Source organism: Neocloeon triangulifer, unplaced genomic scaffold, assembly GCF_031216515.1.
Source record: "Neocloeon triangulifer isolate White Clay Creek 2 clone unplaced genomic scaffold, ASM3121651v1 ptg000015l, whole genome shotgun sequence".
NCBI lineage: Eukaryota > Metazoa > Arthropoda > Insecta > Ephemeroptera > Baetidae > Neocloeon > Neocloeon triangulifer.
Genome location: NW_026775557.1, coordinates 7,049,623 through 7,070,818, shown reverse-complemented (window position 1 = coordinate 7,070,818; position 21,196 = coordinate 7,049,623). Strand labels below are relative to the sequence as shown.

Genomic DNA, 21,196 nt, shown 5'->3' with positions numbered 1-21,196 from the left:
TTTGCAGTTTTCAAAACCACAATTATTAATTCAAAATTTTTTGACGCAAATATTTTTTTAATATAATCTTGGGAGTTGGAAAAGAATATAATGATAATAATATATCATGATATATATAAAAAATACATGTAAAACTTCAGGATTAATATAGCGAAAATAAGCAAAAATTATTTTACTACACTTGCGAATTTCTAATAAAATCAATTTTGAAAAAAAAACGTTTTTCAGTATTTTACAATAATGATTAAATTTGCAGGCCTGAAGTTTGCGCGCATTCATAACAATTCCAAAGATAATTTTAAATCAGACAATCGAGTGCGAGCGACAAAACACATCAATTATAGATTTCAAGATTGATTTTACGGATTTTACATCAAATTTTTTTAAATTAAAAAAAAAAATCAGTAAAAAACCTGCCAGAGAGGCGGCCGCCTTTATGGCGGTAATGATCGAATAACGTGAGGTCGATAAATGGTGCCCCGCTCTGCCGAGTGCGGTGATTGTCCAGCAGTGCGTCTGAATCGGCTCAAAATAACACAATGCCTCGCTTGAAGCGGCCACCGCGTGGTACCGCCACAAATCAGACATTGTGGTCGATTTTTAGCAATATACCGGTTTTTGAACTAAAACTTTGAATTGCAGATTTCCTCCCGTTGAAATTGCATTGGAAGAAGATCGGTAAGAGAAAGTTGCAACAACCGGTTGTGTCCCGGTCAGAGATCGGCACCGGCTGTATAAATAACAATAATGGTGTGTCTGGTCAGAACGGTGCCCATTTGAAGAAGAATCACCTAAGAATGGCGTCCCGAGGGGGCCCGATGGTTGCCGGCACCGATGGCTCCGACTTTGCCCATCGCCAGCGTGTCGCCGCGCATTACCAAGTCAGCTCAGTCAACAAGAACCGGCTCAAGTACTGCATCTTTTTCCACTACGTGCTCTTCTTCATCATGTTGGCCAAGTTGTCAGCAGACATCCTTGACCGCTTGGACATCTTCATTCTGGAGATAGAGGAACTGCACGTTCCGAAGGTTCGATTATTGCAAACCAACTAATTTGCCAATTTTATTCATTTGGTTTTTTTCTTGACAGCCACTGTGGTGGGAGTACATATGGTGCGTGTCCCTGGCGCTGTCCTTCTGGGGTCTGGCAGCCTCGCGGAGGAACCAGGTGTCCACCATGCAGCGTTATGTGATTGGAATTGGGGTCTTCGGAATCTTGCCCCTTCTCTACGCAGCGGGTTATTACTTCTCCGAAGCATGGGCTTATATCTCAACTGGAGATAAGGATAAGCTGTTTGTGTGGCAGGTACGAATATTAAATGAATTTTATTAATATTATGTACAATTTATTATATTATTTTAACTTTACAGGGCTATCCTTATGCCATTTTGTGGTATGCCTTCATTATCCCAGCCATTCAAGTGCACCTGTTCTCTCTCCTCTTTGCCTACAAACTGATATCTGCTTGGAAATCGCGAGGATCCAAAAAGGAAAATTGACGTGGAAAAGGCGGAATACCTAGGATCAGCTTACCCATGACCATTAAATTTACCATCATGTCCACAAGCATTGAACCTTCACGTTATTGCAGCCGGCACTGCTAGCTGCGCCACCCTCTAATTTATGTGTTCAACCTGATCCTGCTGAAGGATCTATGAGAAAGCACAAGTTTGCTGAGAAATTCAATCTCAGCAAGGTTATTCTTGTAAATTAATATTGTGAAATTGGCTGACCAGTTTGCAACACACCTCACTAAATGAAAAGTTGTTATAATAAAAATTTTATTCATGATCACCATTTGCATTTTAATAATTCTCTTCTTCATTAACGCCTGATATAAATTAATTCCATTAATATTAATGACTTAAGTTTGTTTTTTAAATTTCAAGAAGTTTGAAATTAATATTAATTATATATTATTTATTCTTAACCTAGGATCATACAGAATATTCATTGAATGCCGTAACACTAATAAAAAAATTATATTAACATTCCTCTTATTCCTTAGTTTTCAGTACGTAAAAATTTAAATTTTTACTGCCGTGAAAATTATTTGGCAATTTAAAATTGATTTTTTTTTTGACAAAAAATGATCCGTTATCATGAATTTTAAATTTCATTTTTTTTTCAAATATAATATAATAATTATTCGCTTGGGAAGCGTCCATTAGGTCTATTAATTATAATGATAAAGAATACAGCACTATCTCGTTTATTGGGTTTCATTTATTTTGTTAGTTTCCTTATTTCTGAATTCCGAAATAATATTCGTTTCTAATTACATACGCCATACTGCTGCACCTCACTTGGAATTCATCGAAAACCATATATCCCCTCCCTTCCTCCACCTTCTTGCTCTCACTTCCGCGCGATATTCCGTCTTGACTGGTTCTGTTTTGTTTGAAGCGCTGTTGTCTCACTTGTCTGGTTTGGTGCTGCCCCTCCTGTCCTGCTACCGCCTGCTACTTCCAGCCATCAGTCAGTCGTGCAGTTTGCAGTTTCTCTCGTCTCTTGTGTTGTTGGTGTGACTAAAACTTTTGGTGTTTGCGTCGTTTGCGGGTGATTGTTTTGTAATTACTGTAAATTCCGTGGAGTTTTTTATGCAAAATCTTTATACATATTTTGCTTTGATTTGCGTCTGGACGAAAACGTAAATTATTTTGTGTTGACTTTTGACTTTTATTGTGTCGGAGAGTGACTTTTTTGTGCATTATTTGTGCCTTTGCGCCGTGCTCCTACTTGCGGATATTCGCATCATTCAGCAGATGTCATCAATGTCACCATCGACATCTTAAAGAGGTATTATGATTTTTATTTTATGAAGAACCCGATTGCAATTTTCATGAAATATCTACCAGGTGTGTTCAATTTCAATTTAAAAAAAATTAAATTTTAGTTATATTTTAATTTTTCATTCAACAAAATGTTGTTTATTAAATGTTTTATAAATTTATTCTGTCATAAGTGCATTATTTTATAGCAAGTTCACGCGCGTTGGAAATAAGTTATCTCAACTCAATTTGTCAATTTTTATGTGCGAAGGAAGTGAATAAATTTTTATGTAATATTAAATTATCCTATAATTGAAAATACTGTTATTTTTTTGCAGATCGCTGTTTCATCTGAAGCAGTTTTAAGGTAGGAAATTATTTGTTCTAACATTCTTGTACTTTCCCTTTTTGATGATTAGATTAATATCTAAAGAAAATGATCGTCTTTATCAAAATTTTATTTTTGTACCTTTTTACAACAATTTTATCAAGTGATCGAACATCTCTAGACTCCATAAAAACTCGTCGATTTTTCAAGAATCTGTTTTTTATTACAATCAGCATTTTTTCCAAATCGTAGAAAAGAGCTGAGCAGTTTTGGGCTTTTTTTCTGTCTCAACTTTTTGAGAACGTGTATTAAAAATTGTTGACACTCCAACTGCAATTTGCTTGCAAGTGGATGTAACCGCGTCTTTAGCAGTATCACAGGAATGGATTCCCTCTTTGGGGGAAAAGAGAAAAAAAACATCGAGAGGATCGGACTTTGTTCCACAAAACCACTTTTACATTATTTTTCTAAAATAACAATAAGTTTTTTTAACTAGCGCCAAATTCATTTATCCATTGTTCGTATCTTTGTTTATCGTTATTTGAAACTGATTTTTTACACCTCAATATCGCTTCCTTGAAGTCGTCGGAAGTAACAGGGAGGTCAACTTCTTCTTTGCGAATCGCCCTAATTTCCTCTGCAGATTTTCCAGTAATTAGTCTCCTCATGCTCATCATAGCAGCATCTCTGAAATTATTGGCATTTAATTGATTACTTGCGAAAATGTATTTCAATTTTACAACCTGCAGACATTGCTGATATCGCACCCTGAATAACCCTCAAGCTGGATGCTGAGAGACTTGAGGTTTAGGCCTGGTTCTAATTTCACGCTTTGCAGACAAAGTTCCAATAATTCTACCCTGCTAATGGCTGAAATTTTTTTAATTATCGAAAAATTATTTTTCCCGCTAACATAATTTTTAGCTTCTTCATATACATACCATCAGGCAGTGGAATGTAAATTCGCTTTTCAAATCGCCTTCTGAAGGCTTCGTCAATGTCCCAGGGATGATTTGTCGCCGCCAAAACCATTACTACTCGATCATCGCTAAAAAAATTTAATCAATTAATATCACAAAAAATCTCATATTAAATTACTAAGCAACATTTTTTTGACCATTTCTTACTAAAATTAACTTAATTTTGTTACTTACGATGCTGAGTCAAGTCCATCCATTTGAATGAGCAGCTCTGCTTTGAACCGCCTGGAAGCCTCATGTTCCGAGTCTGACCCTCGCGAAGAACACAGGGAGTCCAATTCGTCAATAAAAATAGTAGAGGGTGCGTGAAAGCGTGCCTGAACAGCAACTTGCAGTCACAAAACTAGCGAAAAATCGAGCACGAAATTCTGATACCATCTCAAATAAGATCCTAATCAGCTTTTCGGAGTCGCCCCTGTACTTTGAGGTTAGGGTGGCCGAGGAGATGTTGAAAAAGGTTGTGCTGCATTCCGTAGCCACCGCCTTGGCCAGCATCGTTTTTCCTGTTCCTGGAGGGCCGACCATCAAAACGCCACGCCACGGGCGGCGAATCCCTCTGAAGTATTCGGGCATTATCAGCGGTAGTATCGCCGCTTCCTGAAACCGAAAATGTCAAAAACTTAAAATGGATTGAGATTTTCATTGTTAAAAATTAACATTAATTCATTCAAATAAAATGAATTAAAAATTAATTTGAAAATAAACAATGAAAAATTAATTTGAAGTCATTAAAATGAATAAAATAGAGAAATTAATTTAAAAGTATCAAAAGTAATTTAATTAAAAAATCAATTTTTAAAACACGGAAATTTACTTGTAATGTTGCTTTAGCGTCCCTGAGTCCGGCAACCCTGGCCCAGGGGACGCAAGGGTTGCGGACGAGAACGTCTTTTTCTATGGTGTCCACTAAGTGCGGCTCGACGCCTATTCCCAGCGGAAAAGTGCCTTTTCCGCTTTTTGGAGACGGACACAATTGGTCGTCGTCTTTGCTGACCATCTTGTTCAGAGGCTTCAAAGGTTTCATCCGACTATGCATGCGGTCGACCGATCGAGACTTGACCCTGGGGTACCCTGAAGGCTGCGAGTTGGACCTGCTTCTGCTGTGCTGAATGGCAGGGAGGGTCGGCTGAAGTTCCGGGTCGCGCTTCCTCAAAGACGCCACCCATTTGTCGGAACTGGGTGGGTTGCCCGCTTTTCTTGGCTCGTAAGCCGGTTCCGCCGCAGGCTCCGCTCGGTGCTCCGTTCGCTGTTCGGCCCTTTCTAAAAAAAAATTGCAAAAAAATTGAATTTAAATTTTCCTCCGCAAAAAATTTTTACCAGTTGCTGGTCTCTGGGGCTTGACGGGCGTCGGTTTTGACGACTGCTTTGGCAATTTGTTTTTCGGTCTGTTCAGTTGCTGTGTCGTGATCTTGGTAAAAGTGAAAGGTTGCATCGAGTCCAGAAGCAGAGAGTCCATCATCCGCGCCACATGCTGAAAGGCAGGCGCCGGTGGCGCTGGATTGCTGCGGACAGACGGGCACGCATGTTCATTTAAGGGTTTCTATGCCAACCGGGTCGGTAAACTACTGACCCACTTGAGGGCCGCTACGTTTATTATTTTCGTCAGCAAAATATTTTTGGGACAAGTTATTGCAACATTCATGTCACCTTTTCACTCAGAACGCCATAAAAATTCGCACTGTATTTTTGTGAAGAAAAAAAAAACGTATTCAAATTTTTAACCACGCAATCCTCGTTTCCTAGTTAAATAGGTTCCTTTTTTTTATCAACTTTTGTGTATAAATAAATTTAAATTTTCCCCTATTTTTCTTGTTGCTTACCATAAAAAGAATGGGTCGTTGAACATAAATCGGCTAAAGAACCCCATGATTGAGATTTTCTTCCAGGACTTGCAGCTAACTCGGTCACTTGAAAGTGACCGTTCATATAATTTCACTCATGCGCCGCAACTTGGCTGATAAAATCTCCTTGACGACGCTGAGCGTTATAGGGGACAACAACAAAAGGCCTCTTTTTAAATAATAAATAGCCAATCAAGCTGCACACCTGCAACTGGAATTTAATACCACTGCTTGCTCAACTTTGCAAGAAATAAAACACCCTATCCGCTCACAAAAATAACATGCAGGGCTATCAAAATTTCCCGTGTATGAAAAATAAGAGAAGCTGGTAAAATGCGAATATGCGAATTTCTTTGCAATGAATTGTATAAAAAAAAGTTTGTCTCATTCGTGGAATATTTTCTGTAATCTTTGAGACTTTTTATTTCGCTCGTGGAGCTGGAAAGAAAATATGATTTAGCCGATTTAGAACTAGGCGACGAGGTCATAGAGAAACATGCGATCATTTGAATTTCAAATACGCTTCAATGTCAGTGCAGCAAAAGTATCTATCGAAGTTTGCACCTGCGACACGCTGAGTCAGTAAATAATTTTTTAGTCGCTGCTTGTAATTTCCTTGGAACACCCTATTTCCCCCAGTAGAGCAGCTAATGAGAGGAAAAGTCCTCTTTTTTTCTAATTTGCTGATCTTCAACAAAATACAAAAAGCAATTTATGTGTAGCAATGTTATTTAAAATCTTAAATAAGGGTTTTTTTTCTTTTTGATAAAATTATCCAGCGTTAGTTATAATTGAAATTAATTGCGAGAAAATTTGCTTTAATTTTAAAAATGAATTTAACAAAATCAAATAGCCTTAAATTGGAGTAAAAAAATTTCTAGAAGCTATTTAAAATCTTTAAAGTTACCCAATCCAGAAAATAATGGTCAGATTATGGTCTCGTAAAGAGAAAATTCCAATTTCAATTTATATTATGCTAAATTCAAAGTAAACATTTATAATCATATTGAGAGAAGAAAAAACTATAATTTACACGAAAACAAATAGAAATTAGGACTAGACGTAAATCCGTTGAACTATAAGCATTAAATTTAATAAAATCCTTATAAGTTCCTCACAAATTGCAAAATTTTAAAATTAAAAAGACGATATTAACTTTTTTTTACTAAATTTAAAGCTGCGTAGCTGAAAATATCCATGTCTCACCATAGCTTGATGATTTTGTAAGTGGTGGAAAAGCCCTCCGTAATCATGGTTAGTCTTGAATGTACTGACGACTGACTTTTTGGAGGTGCGTTATGTCTCCGCACGCCTGCGTCTGGCCACTTCCTGCTATAGATCGCGCTTATCGCGATGGACTATTTGATCATATCGCACACGTAATAATTACCAGCGCGCGGAAAAATTCAAGAAATCGAGTGAAAAAATGGTTAAATACAGCCATCGAAATGCCCCAAGTCAAGCAGTGTTGGTTGGGCCAAAAGGCAAAAGTATTAGATTAGACTGATTCTTATTGCCCCCAGCGTGCTTTGATACCGCTCTGTGATTGGGTTGTTTGGGTCACGTAAAAAGTAATGTAGACTAAACTTCCTTCTCGCTTTTTTTCTTTCCGTAGATATTTACAAATGATAAAAATTTATCTTTTGTCTATTTATTTGAGCTATGAAAAGATAAACAGACTTAAAATGTGTTTAAAATTTTTTTTTGCCTTAAAATATTTTGCAAAAATTGAAGATGAAAACCACTTCCTTGAGAAACGCTTAATTTTTGGGTGCATAATTTTGCCTCTTTGTCTTAGAAAGTTACATTTTGGATTTTTACTTTTTACGTAAAAAAATATAAATACACTTTGGATTTGGAGCGCCTGAAAATGTTCGGTTAGGCACCCTGCGTGACGTGTATGTCAAACAATTTGCAGCGCTGCTCCTTCCAGTACTGTAGGTTTTGGTTTTTTTTAAGTCGGAGAAATGATCTTGTTTTTCATCAATCAAAACATTTATAAAATTCACAATTTATTTTTTAGTTATGAATATTTAACTTGGTCAGGTCTTCAATTGTGGCCTTACTTAATGTTAACAAATTTATAATTGAGGCTTTGTACGGTACGTGAATTGACTTCACGAGAGTAGAAGCGAAGGTTTTTGACCGGCTAGCTGTGCGTTGCGTGCACCAAGGTCAGATTCAACGCGGCCGTTCCCATCAATGTGCATTTGACGCAAACGATCTCAATCACCTTGTGTACTTGTTTTTGCAGCCTTATTCTTAATATACACATCCGACAATTTTCTTCAAAAGATTGTCACTGACCACAATCAACCCACGATTAGATCAAGGCTACATGATACGATTGCGGTGAAAGCAATACAATGTAGACTTTTCAATAAAAAATTAATTAAACGAATATAAATCTTGAACAAGGCAGTTTTTTTCAGTTTTACACATAGAGTTTTATTCAATTTCATTTAATTTATATTTTTTATAAAAAGTTGATTTGATGCGTTAAAAATTTCTGCTCAATTTAATGATATCTCTAGCTATGATTTTATTAATATTTGATTTGAAAAATATGGTCAAAAATGTCCAAATAAATAAAGTAAAATTATCTATGATTAATTTGACTCTAGGCCCGCTGTGTTTAATAATTAAATAATAAAATTAAAGCTTGCTTGCACTTTGTAATAATATGGATAAAAATTGTAAAAAACAATTTTTTCCTTCAATTTTATGCCTCCAGCTATCCGTTTTTTGAAGCCAATATGGGCAATAGGAATTAAATTGTATTTTATTTGTAGATCGATATTTTTATTTTAAGAGTTATGGTAAAGCTTAACTTGTTTTTAAAATAATTGTTTATATTTTTAAGTAAGTGTAAATTAATGAAAGAGGTCAACGATCCTGAGAATTATTGACATATTTTTGCGAGCGCCACATCGCCACGCTGCTTTTGAACATTGATTCACGTTCACCTTCATGCGCGTGTGCCCTTGGTAACCAAGGGCAATACACCGAAATCCATGCGTACATTCACGCCTTTGTCGCCTTTAAATGGGGTCGTCACTTGTTGTCCCCCAAATTTAAAATAAACTAATATATTCCATGAAATTTTTTAAATATGACAAAACAGATGCTTGTAAACGCACTTGATGTGCATCTGCTTGGAGCAAAGCAAAAATTCACGTACAGAAAAAGCATCAAAATAAAATTAAAAAATAATTTTAATTGTTCATCATTATTTAAAAGAACTGCTTTAATCCTTTTGTAACCTGATGCTGCCTGATGCATAATTAATTTTTCTAGAAAAAAAGTTTGGCCAGGAAAAATGGCTGACAGTATAATTTCAAAACGAGGTGAAATTGTGCTCTTTCGGTCCGTTGAGTGCACTGTAATTTGTATTGTATTATTCAAAAAACGATCTAAGACTGACAAAAGAAATAAAAACTAGCAAATAATATTTTTTGATAAATAATGTATAAAAATATAAAAAAAATGGACAATTTGGTAAAAAAGGAAGTTGAAATATTTTTTACCATGACCACATTGAGTGGCAGGATGGTCTCAGGGCGCTGAGCGGCAGGGTCATCTCGAATTCGACCCTCACATTTTCCTGGCCGTCGTCCATTGCTGCGGCAGTCCGACGGAAGTCTGGTCAGTTGCCGGACTGACCAACATCGATGGCGCACGCGCTCACGCCACTGACCAACGCCGGCCACCCCTTTGATTTCATGCAAACGACGCCCCGTGACCTCGTAACACCCCTGTGTATGCAAATGAGCCCCTGAATATCCAAATTATCTTGGAACGATTTGCTGACCGAGTGGACGAGCGCCGCTTTTCAGGTCGTCTCGGAACTACAAAATGTGGCAAATTTGTTTTAGGGCTCTCTTGGTGTAAATGTTCCATTTAGAATAAGAACATTAAAATGAAAACCTCTTTTAATTTTAAATCTTATAAAAAATTAATTGTGTCTTAGACTTGCGTTCCGCTTCTAGATCCTTAAAATTACTTAAAATCAATTTGTATGATTATAGATCTGTTTGAAGTGTCCTTAAAAAATTAAGAGTATTTTTTAGTCAATAAAGGAGATAGACTGTTATGAATGCACCAAATTGTTTTTATTTATTTTTTTTTTTTTTAAATATTAAAAAATCCTAAAGGGCACAATAATTTTTAATACATTTTTAAAAGAGGTGCCTAAATTGTAAAAAAAAGTAAGTAGACGTTTCCAAATATTGAATTACTTTGCCTCTGGTGGCTCTGGTCGATCTGACAATAATATCATCCAATATCATTATGTTATGCTTGCGCCGGACGTTATTATATTGATCTTGTCTCAGGGACATTTCTCTGCTCTTACAACTGTGTACACTTCTAGAATAAGGCGAGAAAGAACGCACGACGCTGGAAAAGAAAGAACTTGGCCTCGATAATTTTTTTTTCGGCAAGGCTTTTTAGGCCAAGGAGGCCACGCACCTCATTAGGTGCGTACTTGGGCGCGCATGCAAATTAAGCATGCTACAGTTGCAGCGCATTTTATGCTTTGTGAAATATTTGTAATCTGAGTCCAGAGGGTGGTTGCTGAAAATTGGGTCACACACAAAATTATATATTTTTTTTAATAATAATTTAATAATTTTAATATCGATAGCAATTTAATGTTGTATGTTTTGAAGTTAAGCAATTTTAAATTTAATATTTAATCACAATTTTAATCTCTGTTGATGGAGGTGCCTTTTTGTCAAAACAATACAGTATTTCCTCTCGACAATTCATTTTTTCAATGTTAATTTTCTGTAACACGATTTTGAACAAATAAACAACACATTAAAACAATTAATAATTTGTGAACAAAAATTCATTCTTACAGAGATATTAATCAACTGTAATAAAAATTTCTAATTTTGACACATACAAAATCTGACCACGAAGGTGTTTTCCCGATTCCCCGATTCCTTTAGAAATCAATTTTCATCAATAATTTTACGTAATTATTTTTATTTCATTTTTTTCCCATTTATAAGGTTATAAAATTAATTTCTAAGCGTTAAAAATCGTGGGTGGTTTAGTTTTAGAAGCATTTTGATTTTTCCTAAGAAAAAATTTTTTAAATTGAATAATTTAGTTCAATCCTTTACAAATCATTCCACTGTAAATAACACAAATTGACATGATTAATCTCGGAATGTCAAAATTAAGGTCAAAAAGTGTGGCATTAGCTATCTGAGAATTGTAAATGAGAAAACTATAAATTTACGCCGAATATATTTAATCTAAAAATCCTTGAATGAGGCCAACGATGGGGCTGAGTGAGTGGGCTAAGTGATTCACGCTCAAACAATAGCACGAGACTGTGGGTGGCTACCAAAGAGTCTCATGACATAATGACGTCATACCGGTAAGACGTAGTCTATGTGCATCACAATTATTGGTCTATCATAGTCACCATTTTTTATAACTCGTCTGCTCAAAAGTGTAATCTCATTTTTTTTCTGCGTATTTTCCTGTTATCAATTTTTTTAATAATTTATTGATTTAAATTTTCTAATTCTTATTTTTTTAGAACATTTTTAGCATAATTTACAGTGAAAACCTAGTAATTGGAATTTTTATTTAAAAAAAAAAGATAATTATAAATGAATAATTTTGTTGTTTTACTTACTGAATCAAAGGCAAGCGGAAGTCCTTGCTTTTGTTCTTGAAGCAGGCGGGGGCCGCTTTGAAGAGGCGGGAGGCCGCCCCCAGCAGCAGGTCGTGGTGCAGCACCTCCATCCTTTTGACTGCTGGCGGCTGCTGGCGGCTCCGGTGCTCTTTGGCCGGCTGCTGATTGGGGCCACGGCGCCTGCTAAGTGCTCGGCCGCTCGTCACCCTCTTCACCGGTGGCACTTTTTTGTACGGACTCGCCTGCTTGGGCTCAGCCGGCGCCTCCCGAAGGGGCTTCGTACTCAGGGTGGTACCTATTTTGACGAAGGCTCGCCGCCGAGCTGGCACGCGCATGCAAATTGCTTTCGAGTCACCTGCCAAGTGTGAGTGTCTTGCAAGTTGCACTGCTCGCGGTGTGGGGTGAGGGGCGCGCGCATCCCCAAGGTCAAAGAGCAAGACCTTGTGGTGGTCGGGGTGGGTTGGTCGAGCAGAAAAAAAATAAGGGTTGATCTATAGCTAAATTCTTTATACTTTGTTCACGCTGACTCGACCTCACCATTCACTTCCTTTCATCAATCAACTTCAAATAATTGAGATTAAATTAAAAAATATTCTGCTCTATAAAACGCAAAAAGTAATTACCAAAAGAAGAAAATAGTTTGCGGTCGTTTTATGTGTATCATGCAATTCTTATCTTTATTGTCAATTATTGCTGAGTTTTCTCCAATAAATTTTAATGAAGTGTTACATTAAAGTTAAATAAATACTTTGATATAGCTTGGAAAGTTAATTGAATTAAAAAAAAACTCATTATTTTATAAAATAATAGTTTAAATTAGTTTAAAATTGCAAATTATTATTATTCTGCTACACTATCTTGCTTGAATCTACTTTATTTAGGAACAAATACTATTTGATGATATTTCACAGTTACAAACACTGCCTTTTTTGAGTTTTATATCAATCAAAATTGCAATGTAATTAGATTGAGAGAAGAAAGGAAAATGACCAGATATTACAAAAATGCATTGAAAATAATTTAAAAATGTAATGTGAAATAAATTGCACGCTCCGTTAGAATTGCGCTGCGCGCGTATACCATTGTGACTGACCTATTTATAACTGGCCCTAATGCAACAGCCATCATTGATCACTTTTTCGCGCGCAGGAACGACACGTCAAGATGTAAGGAAGTATTTCCTCTTTGTTGTTTCCTTTTAGTGTCAAGGCCGGATTGCCTGTTCTTGGCCTGCATATTGCAGAGCCTAATGACGAGCACTTGAACCTGGTGCCAGCCTTAATATTGTTAATAATGCAAAAAGTCTATGTCCTTGCACGACACCCAACAAGCGATTGACTAATACGCTGAAGAGGCGCTGTTTGCTTTTTAATTTTGAATGAGGAGAGAGAGTAGATGAGAATGTAATTTTTCTTACAGAATATAGTTAAATATTCAAAAAGAAAATTGATTTCCATTCAGAGCAATAATTGAAAGTAAAAAGTAAAAAAATATATTTCAAATGATTTCCAAAGGTTTTTTAAATAAATGAAGAAATTGGAGCATTTATGGCAAAACAACATCTGATTTAAGAAATCATAATAAAAAATTTTATAAATCATCAGCAAATATCTATAAAAGGTTTTTACGGCACATATATTTTGAGGAAAAAGAGCAAATATTGGGAACAAGTTGGACATTTTTCGTGCTGCTGAACGCATTGTTCACAATAAGCCATGTGACCACACGGCAAGCAAGCAGTGTCAATCTCCATTTCAAGACACCCTTTGCATTTCTTCAAATCGATTAGATCGTCAGCCTCCTCATTGTAAGTTTCGTCTCTGTTCAGCTGCAAGAAGACGCACTTGGGGAATAATTTGCAGTGCTCAGTCATAGGACAGTGTTCTAAATCCCAGTTGCGCAAACCATAACCGCAGCAGAAGCAGGTGCAGTGGTCATCCGAACCTTGAAAATAAATTTTTTATTAATAAAAGAGCTACAAAAAAACTTTCATGGTTATATACATTTAATTTTTGAATTTTTTCCAATGAAATACTATTTTTAATTAACGTGAACTCACCAGTGTAAAAGAAACCAGCTTCGGCAAGCTTTTCAATCATCAATTTCTTCTGCTCAGGCCACAATTCAAACGATTTGATTCTTTTTTCTGATGAATTCATTTCAGGGTGTTTTGGCGAATTTGTAATCACGACTCCCAGGGCACGAGCGTTGATTTTCACCTCAATATTTTTTGTCGCGGCATTCCTCATTACTTTGAGTGCACCATCTTTAATTAAACATGAAAAATTATTTTATAAATTTTTTTAACATTATTTGAATGATTATGTGAAATGAAAAAATACTCACATTTCGCCAATCGTTTTTCAATATCCACTGGAGTGGGTTTTCTTGGCTCAGACCTTTCCTCGCCAATTTCTATATTGTAGGCGCAACCTTTCAGAAACGGGCACAGTGGGTTAAATTTTTTGTGCTCCCCGAGGGCTGTGTCACCTTCTTCCCATTGACACACCTCCAAGTAACAAAATGCACATCGGACGTTGTCGCCGCGTCCAGTAAAATAAAATCCGTTTGATGCTAACTCTGCTGGCGATACGACGCTAGCCTTAGGCCAATTCTGGCTCGGAAATGAATACAATCTGAAAATTTACACCTATTGCTTAAACAAAATCTAAAAAAAATATTTTTATTTTAAATTAATATCTTTGTTAAAGTCTTACCTGTAACATTCGTAGTTATAATTTGGGATGTGGCAAATGCAAATATTTTCTGGACAGCCATCTCCGTCCAGCATGGGACAATCTGGGCTGCTCTTCATGTGCATCAATTCAACGTTTGTTGACCACTCTTCCATGTTAGAGCAAATAACGTAGTCGCAAAAATGGCATTTGGGATGGCCACCATCGTTATAGTAAAATCCTGACGATGCTAATGCTGAAACGCTTACTTTTTTCTTCTCTCCAAAGTCGGCAGGAAACGACAAATATCGGTGAATTTCTAAGAAATATTTATCCGAAGAGACGCTCATTTTTACTTCTGGTTTGATCGTCATCCTAGCAAATCGAAAACGCAAATGATAGTTAAAAACTTTGGAAGCCACGCTTATACATTAAGTGTAGTCAAAGACTGAGATATAAATAACTTCATTATCATGCTCACCAGCGCTGCCGCTGTTTTTCCTCATCAATGAAGTTTTGCTCATAGACCAAATCAATCGTTAATCATTACGATCATGTTTAAAATTCAACTCTGATTTCTATTTTTTTCCCTAAAATTTTATCAAAAAGTCACATCAGTTCTTACAGCAAAATATCAAATATGATTCAAACCAGAGCAATTTAATGTTGCTTTTAATTCTAATATTCGTCAATTACAATGCTTTAATTGTGTTGGGCGTACAAGTAATTTGATAATTTAATGGAATTTCTATATTAAAATTTAGTGATTAATTAAAGAAAAAAATTTAACGATACTTTACCTCTTTTAGTAACGATCTTTCCTTAGAACGAATGAATTTGCCTGGGACGGGGATGTGGAGTGTAGGTCTACGACTTTAATGTGGGAGAGGCCACTGGCGGGGAAAGTATTTAAATGACTTATCACGCACGCAACAATAAAGCGTGCTTTATTGTTTTATTTTAAAGTATAAAATTAAAAATTAAAATTTTTTGTTGATATAACAGATTTTTTATTGGAATGTATGAACTTTTCAGCAATTTCTGTAAGATTCGCTATCACTACATTAGCTCCGCACGTTATTTAAACGTTTTTTTCGTTTTTTAATAATTATATAGTAGTACAGTATGTAAGGAACATACTACACTAGTATTTGGATAACTTTCACTCGTTTGTAGGTTGGAATACTTTCTTGTTTCTAAAAATATTGAGGATGAAACATTATAAATTATAATTCATTTAAATATTTTTTTACTTATACCGCTAAAAAGGTCTATCAAAGATTCACAATAACAGTTAAAAAAAAATGTGTCTAAAGGAAGTCTTACGAAAATTGGAATTCTAAAGAATATTGAGAATAACACGAGTGTCGAAAAGTCTAAAACTGCATGGCGCCTTTCCAAAATAAAAATTAGTCCTACTTCTGCGCATTGTTAAAATTCTACCGCTGCTTCTACTGCGCTTGTGTTTGACTCAGCGTTATTTGCATATTTGACAGATACACGCAATATGGTCGTAGTGTACGTAGCTCTCGGCACTCTGGCCTTTGTAAGGATGTGCCGATAAGCTCTCAAAGTCAGTCACAGCTAGAATGGCGAAGCTGGAGGTGGCTTCATCCATCAAGTCCGCATTTGTTGTGATCGTCTCTGTGGTGGTCGTGTTTGCTGCTCTCCGAAATTCCCTCACATGGTATAATTATATCTTGCTTGGATTCAGTTCAAAATTTATTATTTTCCGCTATTTTCCAATGAAGTTTATTAATTTCAAACACTTTGATTTCTTAATTACAATGATAACAATAATTTTTGCATGAAAATAACAAAATAAATTTTATAATAGGAAAGGGATAAAAAAATTATATGCAGAATCAGAAACACGTGTCTAGAAATTTAAAATTGAGCTCTATATGAATCGCAAAAACAATAGGACCAATAGGTTATATAGGTACAAACCCGAATCTATCAATTTGATAGTATCAAAACATTGATTTGGAATATAAAAGATAAGCACGATAAGGAGGCATCAACAGGGTTAAAGATCGTTGTGTGATTTATAGAAATAAGTAGTTACTTTTTTATCAATATATCTGAGTCTTTATCTTGTTTGGAAAATTAAAAGAGACTTTTTTCTTTTGTTGTATGAATGTGTGAAGGTGAAGATAAAATTAATAACAGATGGTTTCATAAACTTCTTTCGCAATTTATTTATATCTTATTTTGAATTATTTTTGATAAATAAAGGCACCTGCAGAGATTTTGGGGAGCTTCAGGTGATTTCTGGCAATCAAACTGGGAATGGGCAGTTGATAATTATGGCCAGGACGAGGAAAAATTTTACGTCTTCGGTAATTAATTTCTGTAGAGTCTTTTAATTAATGACATTTAATTATGATTAATTAATTTCAATGCAGGTTTGACTGCGCTGACTATGGCAGTTTTCTGGGGCCTAGGCGGACTTTACATTTTCCTTGATCTCACTAACTGGCCGACGTTCATGCGCAAATACAAAATCCAACCTGGAGCAAATGAGCCCGTTGACAAATCAAAACTTTTGCAAGTACATAAATGAAGATTTCTCGAAATTGCCACTTACAAAAAATTACTCTCAGGGTATCCTTCAAGGCCTGTTCAACCAAATTGTCGTCGGAATACCATTTGCATACCTAGCATTTCATGTGATGCAATGGAGAGGGATGCCTCCTATCAGACAACTGCCTACTTTTCAGCGAGTGCTCATGGAGTTGCCCGTATTCATTTTAATCGAAGAGTTTGGATTTTACTATAGTCACAGGTATAATTAAAAAGTAATTTTGCCTGTGCAATTTAGAAACGAATTTCTTTCTTTTGTGCAAAAAGGTTGCTCCACCACAAGTCAATCTACAAGTACATCCACAAAAAGCACCACGAATGGACTGCCCCGGTGGCAGTGATGGCCATTTACTGCCACCCCGTCGAGCACATTTTGTCCAACATGTTTCCCATTCTGCTAGGTCCTTTTATTTTGGGCTCTCACTACTCCACGGGCATCCTTTGGTTCATGTTGGCCATTGTCACAACGCTCAATGACCACTCTGGCTACCACCTTCCGTTTGCCTTTTCCTCTGAATTCCACGACTTCCACCACCAAAAGTTCAACCAATGCTACGGTGTGCTGGGATTACTCGACAGGCTGCACGGAACCGATTCAATTTTTAGAAAGACGCCCGGCTTCAAACGACACACAGTGGTTACAAGTTTTAAATCTGCCAGAGAGATATATCCGGACGAGGCAAGAAAATCCAAATAATTTTTTCTTCGGTCTTAAAACCCACTTCCTCAGTTTTTACAATGTGATGATATGATATTAAAAAATAAAAATAATAAATCAAAATCTAGTTTGTTTATACAGGAAACGTAAATATTTAATCAGTTTATCATATTTCTAAAAAATTTATTGAGTTAAAATAAAATTTCTCTTCACAAAAGCAAGAGATTCGTTGGTTTGGTTTTTAAAATGGACGGATGCATTAATATGCTAACAAAACAGTTTCACTTAATATCTAAAAATACATTCTAGGCACTTAAAATTTACAATTCGATATGGACAGTGGAAGGAATGTTCCATTACCCCCATTACCTGAGCAACATTATTGAGAACAGCAACAGGGACAACCCTCGAGTCACACTTAAGCAGCTAGCAGAAGAGCCAAATCTGAAAATCTTCACATGATTTTCATCCATCATCCACGGATTGGCTCCGTCGTCAAAATGCATCGGACATTGATCCCCTGGAAAATTTTTAAAAATATTGTTTAGCTTGCTCAGATCTAAAAACAAAAAAGTTCACTCACTTTCTCTTTCGTACTCTTGCATTTCAACAGAGACGGTTGCGCCCTCCGTGTAATTCCAAGAAGTTACATCTTGCTTGAGGTCACAAAAGGCTCCCAAAGCCTGGGACATGATGACTCTGTTGAGGTCGCTCCGCTGGTAAACCCAGCATCTGTATTTGCTGAAGGCGTCAAGTTCGTCGTAGGTTATCAGATAGGACTTCAGGTTCTCCTTCCAGTAACCAATGCACTTCATTTTGTAATCAGGGTCACTGTAAATGTCAACAGGTCTTCCCAAATGATCGACGCTCAAACAATAAGTCTCGTCAATGAAAATCTGCAAATCAATTTTTAAAAATTCAAAATTTAACCGTATTAAATTTCTTCTTAAATTACCTCTTTTTGGTCAGTGTCACAGACAGAGAAGTCAGAAATGTTTTCTTTGCAGTAGAGATTGGGTCTGGGAGAAAGAGTGACGCCGCCGAGAATCCTCGTTTCAAACGGAACATCTCCCTTCTGGGTGAAATTATACTTTCCAGCAATGGGGCAGCGAACGGGGACCGGGTTCTTGGCCAGGAATGTATCATATTTCCAGGAATCTTTATTTGGAAACTGCACCCACGAGCAGACTGTGTGGAAATTGTCCAAAATCACAGCAAGACCTTTTCGGTACCGAATGATGTTGTGGTGCCGAGGAACAAAGTCAAAACAGATGTAATCTTTTTGGCTGTAATTTGTTTGTGAAAATAATAAATGATTTATTATTGATTAAAAAAAACTAACCATCCGTCAACAGTGAGTCGGGCCAACATGTATCGTGTTCCTCTCTGCTCCCTGCAGACGTAGACAGTCTGTCGATAACGTCCTTCATCAGGGTACCAGGTCTCAATGATGTGCGTCTCGTTGATAAAAACGTCGGCGTCCAAATTTGCAGTATTGATCCAGTCGCCACTGAAGTTTTGGGGCAGGCGACAACCAGGCTGGACCACTTCTGCTTTGACAGGGGTGATTCGCAAACGCTCCGGACTTTGCTCAGGGGTCTTCAGGGTGTTGCATTCGGCCGTGATTGAGACTCCGATGTAGAGGTCGTCGTCTCGATTCTTCAAGAAACACCGGTACTTCTCATCTTTTCGAGATTCCTTTGTGTTGGCGACAGCAAAGAACAGGTTTTTTTCAATGAACCAAGCTCCCAGGCAACTGTACTCAACGGCTGGAAGTAAATATTTGAATTTAAAAAAAAATATTATTATAAGGCACTAGAAAATTAAAAAAATTGTTAAAAATGGGAAAAAATTACTTGAAGGCCTGGTTATGATTGAAAATTAAAATTATAGGCAAGATATCGGGATTTGTTATTGTACTCCTAAAAATTCCTTTAATTTTTTTAATTTTTATGCCAATATGTAATTAAATTTTTGTTATTAAATGTTTAATAGGCAAATGAGTAATGAATATTGTTATTATCCTCTTAAACAATACTATGTGTGACAGTAATTTTAATATAGTGTAATCGATTAAAAAATTTAATTGATTATTTTACCTCCGTCAAAAGTTCCCTCCATTCCTTCACACCTCTTGTAGGTGATGTTGAACTTTTGGTTGGTGATCAGGAACTGTGTTCCTGCCACCTGGCATGACTTGATGTAAGCGTTCGGGTTGTTGCATTCGCCGGTGAAGCGGAATCTGTTCTGGTAGGCAAATTGCCAAACACCTTCCAAACTTGACCTGCAGTTCACGGGCACATAGTTTTCAGAGAAAAGAGTCTTCAGCTGCTGATCGTGTTTCAATCCCTGGCACACTCGCTCCACGGTGGGCTGAGCTCCGGCAGGAAGTGAGCGACAAGTTGCTGAGATAGGAAGAAATTATTTTTAGCTAACTTTATTTCAGCCTGCAAAACACTCACTTTCAATCTTTTCCAGCACATTGACTGTTCTGACCATGAATTTGACGCAGGTGTAGCAACTATTTGGCCTGTCGTGGAATACGAGGGTGAAATTCACGTGGTGCTCTTCTTTCATGTCCACACAATCGCCCTTGGTGCTCATCCTCTCGGCGTTGATTTCGGTCAAAGTGTTTTGGCCATTTTCCCACGAGAACCAAGATCCTCGGATTATAACTGGCACGGTGCATGACAAACTTGATGCGACATCACCTAAAATATTCCAGATTAATAATCGATTGAAAGCAATTAATTTTCAACTTTGAAAATGCCATTAATAAATATGACAATTTAAGTAAATAATTATATCATTTTAAAATCAAGTTAAATTTTGCTCCCTATAAAAAATTTTGATAATTATTTTATGTAATTTTAAACTTTATAGGATACAAATTAATTTTCTCTCAGTTTTATTAATATTATTGAATTATTTTTACCTAAATTATTTATTTTATTTATTTTCTTAAACAAAGACATTAGAAGACAATGAAATTAAAATTAATCTGATTTATCACTATTATAGTTATATAATTATAAACTTAAGAAAATGCTCTTGTTTCTATGAAATAATTATTTAGTAGTGTGAGAAAATTACAAAGAAGTCGGAAAACTAAAATGATTACGCGCTAATCAGTCTGGCTCGTTTTCTTCAATAATTGTCTAATTATTCATATTATGATGTTATATGAAATCGTAAAATGACAGAAACTTAAATAACCGACTATCATTCAAAAATTATTTTGAATTTATTCGAAAGATAAATATCAAATTAGTCAACACTGAAGACACGCCCTGGTTTCTTCTGGCGAGGCTTTATGACTAATGCTATCAATTAATTTTAGAAGAGAAGTCGGAGTTTCTCACCATAGATCACCAAAAGCACCAAGGCAGGGATTTGCCACCTGTTTAGGGCCATCCTTGGGGTTACAAGAGGGACTCGAGGGTGAGCGAGCAGACGCACCGCATTCCTTTGAAAACAGACAAGCGGACCAAACAGTCAACAGCTTTCAACAGCCACTACGCCCTGGTCCCTGACGCGGTAAAGCTTCAAAAGTTACTCTGCCCCCCTCTCACATTGAACTCCACGCGGCATGCTGGTGACACCGCGCTTCTGTTCTCCTACCAATGCACTAAAATGTACTTCGTCGCTGCCAAAACACGCTAGTTTAATTAAATTTTCTGCTTTGCAAAAAAGTCATTCCG

At 36.4% G+C, this 21,196-nt stretch overlaps 5 protein-coding genes across 9 annotated transcripts; 2 read left to right on the top strand and 3 right to left on the bottom strand.

Moving 5' to 3' along the window:
- The first annotated feature begins 701 nt into the window (after nt 1-701).
- LOC132202659 (protein jagunal) lies at nt 702-1,794 on the top strand. The gene is made up of 3 exons (XM_059629718.1): nt 702-1,028; nt 1,090-1,305; nt 1,371-1,794. The coding sequence occupies exons 1-3, from the start codon at nt 798-800 to the stop codon at nt 1,497-1,499; spliced, it is 576 nt and encodes a 191-aa protein (XP_059485701.1). The 5' UTR covers nt 702-797; the 3' UTR covers nt 1,500-1,794.
- Nucleotides 1,795-3,217: 1,423 nt separating this feature from the next.
- On the bottom strand, nt 3,218-12,840 carry LOC132202178 (katanin p60 ATPase-containing subunit A1). 4 transcript variants are annotated; one of them, XM_059628918.1, is made up of 9 exons: nt 12,670-12,840; nt 11,577-11,931; nt 5,397-5,581; nt 4,894-5,339; nt 4,455-4,676; nt 4,254-4,396; nt 4,041-4,147; nt 3,843-3,969; nt 3,218-3,786 (listed from the first exon to the last, which is right to left on the bottom strand). In XM_059628918.1, exons 2-9 carry the CDS (start codon nt 11,909-11,911, stop codon nt 3,588-3,590), a joined length of 1,764 nt encoding a protein of 587 aa, XP_059484901.1. In that variant the 5' UTR covers nt 11,912-11,931; nt 12,670-12,840; the 3' UTR covers nt 3,218-3,587. The 4 variants fall into 4 exon arrangements, with proteins under 4 accessions (XP_059484901.1, XP_059484902.1, XP_059484904.1 ...); XM_059628919.1 differs by lacking the exons at nt 11,577-11,931; nt 12,670-12,840 and adding an exon at nt 9,448-9,581; XM_059628921.1 differs by lacking the exons at nt 11,577-11,931; nt 12,670-12,840 and adding an exon at nt 7,127-7,431.
- Nucleotides 12,841-13,142: 302 nt separating this feature from the next.
- LOC132202459 (death-associated inhibitor of apoptosis 2-like) lies at nt 13,143-15,188 on the bottom strand. Of its 2 annotated transcripts, XM_059629387.1 has the most exons (6): nt 15,052-15,188; nt 14,733-14,841; nt 14,294-14,626; nt 13,923-14,212; nt 13,636-13,842; nt 13,143-13,520 (listed from the first exon to the last, which is right to left on the bottom strand). In XM_059629387.1, exons 3-6 carry the CDS (start codon nt 14,623-14,625, stop codon nt 13,201-13,203), a joined length of 1,149 nt encoding a protein of 382 aa, XP_059485370.1. In that variant the 5' UTR covers nt 14,626; nt 14,733-14,841; nt 15,052-15,188; the 3' UTR covers nt 13,143-13,200. The 2 variants fall into 2 exon arrangements, with proteins under 2 accessions (XP_059485370.1, XP_059485371.1); XM_059629388.1 differs by lacking the exons at nt 14,733-14,841; nt 15,052-15,188 and having other exon boundaries at nt 14,294-14,705.
- Nucleotides 15,189-15,744: 556 nt separating this feature from the next.
- Nucleotides 15,745-17,713, top strand: LOC132202499 (fatty acid hydroxylase domain-containing protein 2-like). The gene is made up of 5 exons (XM_059629451.1): nt 15,745-15,938; nt 16,490-16,593; nt 16,660-16,805; nt 16,858-17,039; nt 17,105-17,713. The coding sequence occupies exons 1-5, from the start codon at nt 15,841-15,843 to the stop codon at nt 17,532-17,534; spliced, it is 960 nt and encodes a 319-aa protein (XP_059485434.1). The 5' UTR covers nt 15,745-15,840; the 3' UTR covers nt 17,535-17,713.
- LOC132202497 (uncharacterized) lies at nt 17,621-21,022 on the bottom strand. The gene is made up of 7 exons (XM_059629448.1): nt 20,858-21,022; nt 19,958-20,206; nt 19,595-19,900; nt 18,838-19,264; nt 18,451-18,781; nt 18,079-18,391; nt 17,621-18,015 (listed from the first exon to the last, which is right to left on the bottom strand). Exons 1-7 carry the CDS (start codon nt 20,907-20,909, stop codon nt 17,861-17,863), a joined length of 1,833 nt encoding a protein of 610 aa, XP_059485431.1. The 5' UTR covers nt 20,910-21,022; the 3' UTR covers nt 17,621-17,860.
- Between the last annotated feature and the right edge of the window lie 174 nt (nt 21,023-21,196).

Excerpts from the sequence above, each read along its gene's own strand:
- LOC132202659 (XM_059629718.1), top strand. The coding sequence starts at position 798 with ATGGCGTCCCGAGGGGGCCCGATGGTTGCCGGCACCGATGGCTCCGAC. Across the intron at positions 1,029-1,089 it reads AGGAACTGCACGTTCCGAAG|CCACTGTGGTGGGAGTACAT; the intron begins GTTCGATTATTG and ends TTTTCTTGACAG. Across the intron at positions 1,306-1,370 it reads ATAAGCTGTTTGTGTGGCAG|GGCTATCCTTATGCCATTTT; the intron begins GTACGAATATTA and ends TTAACTTTACAG.
- LOC132202178 (XM_059628918.1), bottom strand. The coding sequence starts at position 11,911 with ATGCGCGTGCCAGCTCGGCGGCGAGCCTTCGTCAAAATAGGTACCACC. Across the intron at positions 5,582-11,576 it reads TTCCGCTTGCCTTTGATTCA|CAATCCAGCGCCACCGGCGC; the intron begins GTAAGTAAAACA and ends GTCTGTCCGCAG. Across the intron at positions 3,970-4,040 it reads TTACATTCCACTGCCTGATG|CCATTAGCAGGGTAGAATTA; the intron begins GTATGTATATGA and ends AAAAAATTTCAG.
- LOC132202459 (XM_059629387.1), bottom strand. The coding sequence starts at position 14,625 with ATGACGATCAAACCAGAAGTAAAAATGAGCGTCTCTTCGGATAAATAT. Across the intron at positions 14,213-14,293 it reads TATAACTACGAATGTTACAG|ATTGTATTCATTTCCGAGCC; the intron begins GTAAGACTTTAA and ends GTAAATTTTCAG. Across the intron at positions 13,521-13,635 it reads AGCTGGTTTCTTTTACACTG|GTTCGGATGACCACTGCACC; the intron begins GTGAGTTCACGT and ends TTTATTTTCAAG.
- LOC132202499 (XM_059629451.1), top strand. The coding sequence starts at position 15,841 with ATGGCGAAGCTGGAGGTGGCTTCATCCATCAAGTCCGCATTTGTTGTG. Across the intron at positions 16,806-16,857 it reads ACAAATCAAAACTTTTGCAA|GGTATCCTTCAAGGCCTGTT; the intron begins GTACATAAATGA and ends AATTACTCTCAG. Across the intron at positions 17,040-17,104 it reads GGATTTTACTATAGTCACAG|GTTGCTCCACCACAAGTCAA; the intron begins GTATAATTAAAA and ends TTGTGCAAAAAG.
- LOC132202497 (XM_059629448.1), bottom strand. The coding sequence starts at position 20,909 with ATGGCCCTAAACAGGTGGCAAATCCCTGCCTTGGTGCTTTTGGTGATC. Across the intron at positions 18,782-18,837 it reads CGACTCACTGTTGACGGATG|CCAAAAAGATTACATCTGTT; the intron begins GTTAGTTTTTTT and ends AACAAATTACAG. Across the intron at positions 18,392-18,450 it reads GTGACACTGACCAAAAAGAG|ATTTTCATTGACGAGACTTA; the intron begins GTAATTTAAGAA and ends ATTGATTTGCAG.